The sequence below is a fragment of the Pteropus alecto genome, unplaced genomic scaffold (assembly GCF_000325575.1).
Source record: "Pteropus alecto unplaced genomic scaffold, ASM32557v1 scaffold30, whole genome shotgun sequence".
Lineage (NCBI taxonomy): Eukaryota > Metazoa > Chordata > Mammalia > Chiroptera > Pteropodidae > Pteropus > Pteropus alecto.
Window position 1 is genome coordinate 1,312,714 of NW_006429782.1, and position 10,448 is coordinate 1,323,161.

Sequence of the window (10,448 nt, forward strand, 5' to 3'; positions counted from 1 at the left end):
CGTGCGCATCCTAGATGGGTGCCCGCAGCAATCTCGCATGGCGACACATGGGAGCTGGAACCAAGCGACGTCTGCCTTCTCGTTTCAGCTCAGACCACACACCAGGGTCCTTTTCACAGTCTATTTACTGCCATGTTTTCTGTATCCTTGGGTTTTTGCAGCGGGTGTGGCTCTGAAACGGCCCCCAGCGTAGAGCTGACGCGCTGGCGAGCGTCCCTCGTGACAAAAATACATGTTAGTTTCAGTGTGAATGCATCAGCGGTACCTCGACCTAAAAGTAAAAGCGAGAGGCGATGAGCGTTCATTTGAGATCAGAACAGGTAGTGGAGAGGGGCGGACCGAGGTGGAAGCCCCAGTAATGTGTCCTTTAGGAGCCGGAGGCAGCAGGTGTTTATGAGGAAGGGAAGGGGACAATCACACCGTAGAAGGAAGGCGAAACTTTGGTGCAGAAACGTAACATAGTGACACTAATCGTAAACAATGTTTTTAATTTTCCATTCTGCAGTCATCGGTCCCATAGCCATAATGTGTACTTTGTTATCTTAGCAAACGGTTCTTTGGGACACAGGGTTGCTCAGGCCTCGTGCAAAGGTGACTTTGTCCTGTTGTAACACCCCAAGGGTTTGAGGCATGAGATGTGCAAGGCCGTTCCTCTGGCACGGCAGCTCAGGCTCCATTTTCAAGCGGCCCTGTTTATCTTTATTTTTATTTTTTTAATTCTTTTTCGTTGTTCCGATTGGGCGTTTTCTGCTACCTTGTGTTCCAATTCGCTGATTCAGTCTTCTGCTTCATCCAATCCGCTGTCGAATCCTCTAATGTAGTCTCCATTTCGGTTATGGTAGTCCTCATTTCTGTCTGGTTCTTTTTTATGGTTTCTATGTCTTTTTTTATGTTGTCGAGGTTCTCCTTGTGTGCATAGGCTCCTTAAGTTATCTTCAAAGTCTTGACATCTTATCTCTTGCCATTCTGATCGCGTGTCCTTGACTTTTCCCGTCCTCGAGATTGGGCGTTTGATCCTTTTCTTTATTCACTCTGTTTATTCCTTCGTTTATTCCATTTAATATACTTCTCATCTCAGATCATGTGTTCTTCATTTCAGCCTGGTTCCCTTTTATAATTTCCATTTCCATTTTTATTTTTTTTTATCTCTTCGTTGGAGTTCTCTACCCATCCCCGAAGTTCATTGAGCATCTTTATAACCAGTGTTTTGAACTCTGCACCTGTTAGATGACTTGATTCCATTACATCTGGATCTCTGTTCTGTTTTCTCATATGGTTTCTGCTTCTTTGCCTTCCCATCGTGGCTGCCTTTCTGTGTCTGTTTGTTTCTATGTACTAAGCAAAGCTCCCGAGTCTCCCGGTCTTATTAGTGAGAGAGGTTTTGTGACAAAGGTGTCCAGTGGCACAGTCCTGAGAGGGGTTCAGTGGAAACCCACGTTTAGCCCAATCCTCTACCTCTCCGGGGCCACCTGTTAAGATTCAGCAAGCCAAATCCACTGATGCTATGCTTATAGTTGCCTCAAAAGGCCACACTGGAAACCGAGGCCAGCTGCCTCCACCAATGTGAATCTAGGCTGCTGCCCAGCAAGGAGCACCTGACTCGCCGAGGACACACCTCTATGTGGCTTGGGTGGCGAGTTGGGGGAGGTGGGGTTTCGGAGACTCCTCTGGGTGGAGCGACCTCTGTTATCCAGTTTGATGACATCACAGCTATGGCGGCGCTGTGTCCACGCACTGGGACGGGGTGGGGAGGGGAAAGCGGGGAGGGATCAACAGGGAACAAAGGATACCGCCGGCTCTTCTGGACAGAGCGAGTCTCCCCTGGGCCCCCACTCCGACAGTGTCTCCCTGTATGTCCCTGGTGCCCCCTGCACGGCCAAACGGGTACTGGTGCTCAGACCGAGCAGGTCTGTCACTGCGAAAATCTGCTCACGGTCGCGGCCCCTTTAAGAGGCGTCTGCTGCTGCCGCGGCCTCCGTCCCGCTCAGCTGCTCGGGGACTGGTCCGCCCCGCGTCCTCGCCCCATCCTGCCTTCTGTCCTTGCGGGATGCTGTCTTGGACTTCTCCCTAGTTGTGTGGCTTGTTCATCGAGATCCCAGGTGATTTTTCCTTGCTGCTGCTCCTTGTTTCCATCACGACTTTGACTTGGTCGCCAGAGGGATGCACGGAGCCTCTGTCACCTCCACCCTTTTGGTTCCTTCCAGAGAGTGTGCTCTCGATGCCTGTTACCCTTTTTCTGGTCACCAACAGAAGGGCTTCTCCCTGAGGATTTTAAAACTGACCGCACTGAGCTATCTTTATTTCTTTTGACAAATGTATGTTAAATAAGGCATCTTTAAGCAGACACACATCACACAAGGTTATGTGTCCACTGCTCTATAGCGTAACCAGAAGCTACGGGGACCTGTGGGACCTGGCTGGTATGACCGAGAACCTATCTTAGATGTTATTTCATTAGAAAGCATTTAAATCTATATTTAAATAGCGACACGTGGCCGGTGGCTACTGTACTGGACATGGCAATTCTAGGGGCAGAAAATCCTCAACAGGTGACAGATGATGACGAACGCAGTGGAGAGAAATAACAAGGGATGGGGTGGGAGGCGGGTCCAGCCCTAAGCAGGTGGTCAGGAGGGGGAAGCCTGGCAGCTCTGAAGGGACAAGCGTGCTGGGCAGCTGGAGCGGCGTGTGCAAAGGCCCTGGGGTAGGCGGTCCTGATCTGGGCGTTTAGGCTGGGCCAGGGGTAAGTGCCCGGGAGGGTTTGAGGGGGAAAAAAAAAACATGATATAATGTGACTTAATGTTCACCCAGAGGCACTGGCTGCTGGGCTAAAAGAGGCTCCAGCCGCCAGGGCCAGTGCGTCAGCGGTGACAGGGGAGGGGAGGGGAGGCGGGGAGCCCAGCCTCGAGGTGTGAACCCGGACGCCTCCGAGCTGACCCGGCAGAGAGCGTTCCTTTCGGTGGGCGTTTGTGGGGCGCTTACTGTGTGCCAGTCTGTGAGGCCGCTGCTGCAGCCGGCCGCTCTGCTAGCCACTAGGGCAACTGAGGCGCAGAGGGGTGTGGGCCTGTAGGCTCCTGGCTCGAGGGGACCGCCCGGGGCCCTGGAACACTCACCCGCTGGTCTCCCCGGTCCTTGGCAGTGGTCAAGCCAGAGATGCTGCAGAAGGCCACTGTGGAGCTGCTGGACCAGGCGCTGTGCGCCAGCCTGTACGGCCACTCGCTCACGGACCGGATGATGTGTGCCGGCTACCTGGGCGGCAAGGTGGATTCCTGCCAGGTGAGCCCCGCCCGCAGGGCTGCTGGGGAGGGCCCCCGGGGTTTCCACCTGGCGGCCACCCTCTCCCAGAGCAGAAGGGGGCGTCCTCAGTTTCTGGTCTACGTCCAGGACGTCCCCTGCTTCATGGCTCTGGATTTCTTTGCTTTCGGTTTACACGCTTTGCTCTTTGTAAAGCCTGGGCGGGTGGGGGCGGGCAGGGAGAGACCGCTGCCCGTGCTCACGGTGCCACCGAACCAGCCCCCCGCTCAAAACCTTGGCCATGAGCGGTGAGAAGGTGCCTGTGTCTGAGAGCGAGTCCAGGTGAGCTGGGCGTGAGCGCCGAGCGTCATGGGTCGGGGTGGGCGAGGGCAGGCCAGGCACGTCCGGAGGAGTCTGCTGCCACCAGTGAGATGTCTGCGGCTCCGGCAGGGCGGCTGTACTGTCACCCTCACCAAGGGAGGGTGACCCACTGGGACCCACTGGGACCGGATACCCGCTGGGACTGGGTGGAGGGGGCGCGCGATCGGGGCTGGGTGTTTAGCTGCCAGGGGCAGACCTGAGAGAGCTCTTAAAGGTCCCGAGGTATGACCGTCCATACAGGGGAGGGGACTGAGGTTCTGGGGTGTGACCTCTCGGCCCATTTTCTCGTGAGCCCGCGTGGAGCGGGCCCATCCAGGGTGCCTTCTCTGTCCCTGCAGCTCTGGGATTTGGGGCTGAGCCCAGGGGCCCTGACTCCCCCTGAGGGCATGTCCCCGTTTCCCAGGGTGACTCGGGAGGCCCCCTGGTCTGCGAGGAGCCGTCGGGCAGGTTTTTCCTGGCCGGCATCGTCAGCTGGGGCATTGGCTGTGCGGAAGCCCGGCGGCCGGGGGTCTACGCCCGGGTGACCAAGTTGCGGGACTGGATCCTCGAGGCAATCGCCACGGCAAGCAAGCCTCTGTCCCCCACGGTGGTGCCTGGCCCCGCCACCCCCAGCACCGCCGGGCCCACCAGCCCTGAGAGCCAGGTGGTGGGCACCCCCACCCAAGCCTCGCTGGCCCCCAGCTCCGCACCTGTTGATTCAGCGACCACCTCTAAGCCGCCAGGTATCTCCTGGGGAGATGGGCAGCACGGGTGCCCCGCCGCAGGGCGCATGGGGTGGTGCTGGCTTCCCAAAGCGCTCCGTGGGGCGGAGACGGGTGATCGATTAGTGACGTCTGTCGTGCGCACAGGCAGACACAGTAGTCGTCCTTCAGATTTACTGGCTGGCAAATCCAGCAGAGGGGCAACACAGACATGCTGACGGTCACCAAGAGGCTCGTGGCCGCGGCTGCGGGACCGGGGGTGGGTGGGAGACTAATGTTGTGTGTCCGGGGACCTCCTGGCAGGCACACTACGTGCAGCGCGTGTGCGTGTTTTCAGATCGAGAATCCTCACCTCTCTTCTTGTTTTTTCAAAAATGTCCTAGACGTGCTTGCGTGTGGCTTTTTCTACAGGAAGAGTGAAATCAGCTTATCTGGTTTTTCACTTCATTTTTTTGTAAATTGTGGTGACACGCACCTAGTATAAAATTAGTCACGCCTCATATACCACCCGGATCCTCCCTTATGGTGCCACAACCTGCAGTGCTCTGAGCCCCTCAAAACTCGGCTTCACGCAGATGTCACCTGCTTCCCACCCCGTCCCCAGATCCCATGATAACCTGATCCTTTGTTTGGTGAGCCCCCAGGGTCCCGGGGTGTGGCCCCCGCTGCAGCCAGCCGTAAACCTGATCTCAGGGGCCACGGGTGTGTCTGGTGGGCTTAGGCTGGGGGGGGCGGGGCACACTATAGTTATCTTCCTCTGTTTAATCTACGTGCCCTGGCTGTGCCACATAATTGAATGGGACCCTAGGATACCTTTAAGCTTCCATTTATTCGTCTGTATACTGGGGTGATTTGCTCCGGCTCAGCCAGAGCCAGGAGGTGTCCCCCGTGTCCCAAGGTCCCTCTAGGCCCAGGTGCTCACTCTGACCTAAAGCGCCCAGACCCTTCTCCCTTCTCTTGTCCCTCAGAGTGCGGGGCCAGGCCGGCACTGGAGAAGCCCGCCCGCATCGTGGGCGGGTTCGGGGCGGCTGCGGGGGAGGTGCCCTGGCAGGCCAGCCTGAAGGAAGGCTCGCGGCACTTCTGCGGGGCCACCGTGGTGGGGGACCGCTGGCTGCTCTCGGCTGCCCACTGCTTCAACCAGTAAGGCTCGCCTCGGCCCCTTGCCCCGCATCGCCGGGCCCCCAGCCCCATCAGGGCCCCGTGCGTTCAGAGACCCCTTAGACCAAGCACGTGGCCATCTGTGACATCGGGCGGCCACGGCAGAGGCAGCCCCCTGGCCCCCACCCCACACTGGGGTATTCGAATGTCTGACTACAAATGAGAGCGGGGAGCATGAAGGAGAAGTGGGGGGCCTGAAGGAGCCATCTCAAGGGCCTGGGCCTGAGTTGCAGGTTCTGGGGTACAGTCTGTTGAGCTGGTCTTTGGGGGACAAATAGGAGCTAACTCAGGGGGTGACAAGTGCTCTACCCCTTTGCCACAAGCCAGACGACATCGAGCATTGAGAGTCATAAGCCGTAATTGCCTTTCGTGTGGCCGGGCCGACTCCCTGACTGGCCCTGGTGTCCCAGCCTGGGGTTGCTCTGGGGGAGCAGCCGTGTGTCCCCCCAGAATGTGGGCCCTGCAGGGGCAGAAGGGGTGTCTGAGCTGCCCCTTGTCGGCAGCACGAAGGTGGAGCTGGTGCGGGCCCACCTGGGCACCGTGTCCCTCTCGGGCGTTGGCGGGAGCCCGGTGAAAATGGGGCTCAAGCGGGCAGTGCTGCACCCCCAGTACAATGCCGGCATCCTGGACTTCGACGCGGCTGTCCTGGAGCTGGCCCGGCCCCTGGTCTTCGGCAAGTATGTCCAGCCCATCTGCCTGCCCTTGGCCACCCAGAAGTTCCCCGCGGGCCGCAAGTGCATGATCTCCGGGTGGGGCAGCACGCAGGAGGGAAACGGTGAGTCCTCGGCGGGGCCTCTGCTCCCCCGCAGACCACTCGCCCCGCAGTCCTCCGGGCTCCCAACTCCGGCCCACGGCCCGAGGCAACTGCGTTCCATGAAGTTTTACCGGCACACGGCCGTGCTCCTTCGCTTACAGATGGCCCTGACTGCTTTCCTGCCCACAAGGCCGAAAACACTCACTCTGTGGCCCTTTCTAGAAAAAGTTTAGAGGCCCTCGTGCTGTACCCTGCAGAGCCCCCAGGAGCTGATGCTTCCTCTGAGACCTCAGAGTGGCCTCCCTGCAGGTCGCCCGAGGCGCTAGGGACTCCGCTTGGGGACAGTGGCGAGATCTTAGGGCTCGGAGCTGGGACGCTGGGTGCCCGGCCTTCTCACGATGGGACCCAGTTTCCCTGCACCGCCGGGAGCCTCAGCGTCCCGTCTGCAGAGTGGGGTTGGTGGCACCTTCCTCTCGGGTTGTTGCCACGGCTGGGTCCCCTGTCCCCGCAGCGACGAAGCCAGACGCTCTCCAGCGGGCGTCTGTGGGCATCATAGACCAGAAGGCATGCAGCGCCCTCTACAACTTCTCCCTCACGGACCGGATGCTCTGCGCCGGCTTCTTGGAGGGCCAGGTGGACTCCTGCCAGGTAGCACGCAGGGGACCCAGGAGACGGGGCGGCCTGCAGACCCAGTGCCCGCACCCTTCCCCCGTCCGCGGGGAGGGCAGGCAGGGACTTGCGGTACAGCGGAGTCCGCAGAGCAGGGGAAATTCGGAGACGAACGCAGTGTCTCGAAACGCGTGACTCAGAGACTGTAGTTTGTACACGCAGAGCATGAGGGAGCAGTTTACGAGTGCGGTGCACCCACGCAGAGCCACGCGTGCTGATTTGAAACGATGCACAGTAAACGTTAACTGAGAAAAAGCTGCCCACGGGTCAGCACACGTGGGACCAGCTGTCCAATGGGGGAGCGGGCATTCGCTCCTGGGGAGGTGGACGCCGGGCTGCGGGGGTTGGTCCCTGTGGCCGTGCTGTGTCCTCCTGCTGCACCCATGTGGGGACTCGGGAGGGAGGGTGCCAGGTGGTCACCGCCAGCCCTCTTTCTTTCTATTTGAGGGCGATTCCGGGGGACCGCTGGCCTGCGAGGAGACCCCTGGTGTGTTTTACCTGGCGGGGATCGTCAGCTGGGGGATCGGCTGTGCTCAGGCCAAGAGACCCGGCGTGTACGTTCGAATCGCCAGGCTGAAGGGCTGGATCCTGGACACCATGTCCTCCCACCCCCTCCCCACACCTGTCCCGTCCACCACGAGGACACCTGCCACCACCAGCCATGCCACCAGCACGACAGCTGGCCTCACAATCCCGGGGGTCTCGGCCAGCAGGCCCGCCCTCTGGGCCACCAGCAGAGCAACGAGTCCACCTGCCACCAGGCCTGCCACCGCCATGAGCACCACTGCTAGGGGGCAGACGCCACCTCCAAAGTCCCCGTGGACCACCATGGGCTCCCAGCCACCAGGTACTGGGAGGAATGGAGTCACACCTGCGGGCGGCAGGGGTCCCGAGTCAGTAGGCGAGGGCTGCTGTCAACGTCCCGCAGTCGGGGCTTAAATGACAGACGTGGCTCTCTCCAGCCCCGGAGGCCCCCCTCCTCAGCAAGTGGGCACTGCCATCCCTCTCCCCGATGTCCTCACGGTCATCCTCCACGTCTGTGTCCTCGTCTCTCCTGAGAAGGCCCCCGTCGTGTTGGGCCAGGGTCCAGCCCAGTGACCTCATTTTACCTCAATCAGCCCTTTAAAGACCCGTTTCCCAACAGTCACCTTCTGAGGTGCTGGAGTCAGGGCTGCGACTTATGGACTTTGGGGGACAGGGCTGGGGCACGAGGTCCCGCTGCGGCTGAGGGCAGCCTGGCTGGCTGGTGGAGACGTCGAGAGAGTGTGTGCCTGAGCCCCCCACGCTCACGTCTGTCGGCGCGCTCCCAGCTTGGAAGTGAGGCTGCCGCACCTGTGGCGGAAACAGAGCCCCCACCGCACACAGGCAGTGTCCCACACACAGGCGATGTCCCACACACAGGGGGTGACCCAGGGCCCGCACCGAGCCTGCATCAGCAGAATCCATCAGCAGCGTCCAGGGGCTAAAAAGAAAGCACTCCGGCTCTGCGTGCCATGGGTGTGCGTGGGTGTGCCGTGGGTGCACGTAGGTGTGGGTGGGTGCTCCATGGGCATGCCATGGGTGCATGTGGATGTGCATGAGTGTGCCATGGGTGTGTCGTGGGTTGCGTGTAGGTGTGCGTGGGTGTGTGTGGTTGTGTGTGGGTGCACCATGGGTGCGCGTAGGTGTGCGTGGGTACGTGTGTGTGAACCCCCACCCCGTCTTGGTCTGCAGCGACAGAACGGCCACGCGAGCAGGGTCAGTAGGAGGAAGTGCTTCTGCCGTGGGCGTGGGGCTCCTTCAAGTCGGGGTGGCGGGTGTGCCTGACATAACACCGGGAAAGAGGACTTGGGGGAAGGTGTGTATGGGTGCACCGTGGGTTGCGTGGGTGTGCCGTGGGTGCGCGTAGGTGCTCCATGGGCATGCCATGGGTGCATGTGGATGTGCATGGGTGTGCCATGGGTGTGTCATGGGTTGCGTGTAGGTGTGCGTGGGTGTGTGTGGTGTGTGGGTGTCGTGGGTGTGTGTGGGTGCGCTGTGGGTTGTGTGGGTGTGCCGTGGGTGCGTGTAGGTGTACATGGGTGCTCCATGGGCATGCCATGTGTGCATGTGGATGTGCATGGGTGTGCCATGGGTGTGTCGTGGGTTGCGTGTAGGTGTGCGTGGGTGTGTGTGGTTGTGTGTGGGTGCACCATGGGTGCGCGTAGGTGTGCGTGGGTGCATGTGCGTGAACCCCCACCCCGTCTTCGTCTGGAGCGACAGAACGGCCACGCGAGCAGGGGTCAGTAGGAGGAAGTGCTTCTGCCGTGGGCGTGGGGCTCCTTCAAGTCGGGGTGGCGGGTGTGCCTGACATAACACCGGGAAAGAGGACTTGGGGGAACCACCCCCGGTCCCACAGCCCCAGCATGACCTCTGTGACGGGTCACCAGGGGGTTTCTGTCTTCCCTGCACATCACCCTGTGTCCTGGCCCCATGGGTCTGGGTCACCCAGACACAGACCCGAACAGCACAGGTTTATGGGCTCTTTGCACCAAGGCAGCCAGGGGACAGGGCCAGCTGGCCAAGCCAAGGAAGCCAGCTGTCGCGGGCCCGGGGGCACAGGCGGGTGTAGGTGACTTTGAGATCAAGCAGTTTTGATGGCGCAGGGCAAAGCAGACTCGTGCCAAGTGCCTGGACATGGGCCTGGAGGGCTCGGAGGGCCCGGGCCCTGTCTTCTGGGGGGCTGGCCTGGGGCGAGGGCACACGGCCCCCGCACGGCGTCCTGGGTGCTGGACACGTTACAATGGGAGGCATTTGGGGAGAAGCACCGTTTCTCATTCGCTCCCCAGCAGCTGTGTCCCGGCCAGGCCTCCAGCCTGGTGACTTTCCCTCTTCTGGTGGCTGCTGGCAGCCACTTGGGGGGCCCAGAGGAGGAAGGCCCAGCAGTGTCCACTGCGGGCAGTGTCTCCGGGAGATGCCCATACGGGAGTTCCCCCTGCCTGCACGGCCTGGGCAGCGTCCCTGGTGTCGGGAAGGTGGGCTTGAGGGATGTGGGAAACTGGCCAGGTGGCCCCTCTCTCCTGCCAGCTGAGGCGTGGCAGAAGGGTCCCTCCCAGACCTGGTGGGAGTGGGGAGGCACTTGGCAGTGGGAGCAGCTGGGGAGAGTGGTAGGAGTGTCCCTGGCGGGAGGGGTCCCTTCAGCACTCTCGTGAAACCGCCCTTGCTCTGTGGGGGGGGCGGGGCCCAGACAGGGTGTCTGGGAAGAGCTGGTGGGACCCGCAAGGTCTCCTGGGCAGTGGCCCTGGGTGTGCGGGGACGCTCCAGCGCGGCAGGAAAAACCTGGCTCCAGGGGGACTGAGAGGCCAGGGAAGTGGCAGCGGTGGGAGGGGACGCTGTCCTGGCCCCCAGCAAGGAGGAGGGCGGCCCCACCGCCTAAGTCAGAGGACACACGCGCGCAACGCATGCACACGTCTGAAATAGTATTTGAGAAAAGGCCAGAAGCGCGCGTTTGTGGGACCGAGGACCAGGGCCAGTGATCCTTGGTGCGGGTCCCCCACCCCTCACGTGCCCACCGACGCGGCCCCGCCTCCCCG

General features: G+C 60.8%; 1 protein-coding gene across 1 annotated transcript in view; it reads left to right on the forward strand.

The window, feature by feature from the left end:
- The window catches only part of TMPRSS9 (transmembrane serine protease 9), a 20,546-nt gene that overhangs the window by 8,057 nt on the left and 2,041 nt on the right, over positions 1-10,448 (forward strand). The window contains exons 7-13 of the mRNA XM_025042949.1: positions 3,140-3,276; positions 4,019-4,337; positions 5,285-5,456; positions 5,978-6,249; positions 6,740-6,876; positions 7,345-7,824; positions 8,042-8,109. Of these exons, the coding sequence (XP_024898717.1) occupies positions 3,140-3,276; positions 4,019-4,337; positions 5,285-5,456; positions 5,978-6,249; positions 6,740-6,876; positions 7,345-7,824; positions 8,042-8,109 (1,585 nt within the window). The remainder of the gene's footprint in view (positions 1-3,139; positions 3,277-4,018; positions 4,338-5,284; positions 5,457-5,977; positions 6,250-6,739; positions 6,877-7,344; positions 7,825-8,041; positions 8,110-10,448) is intronic.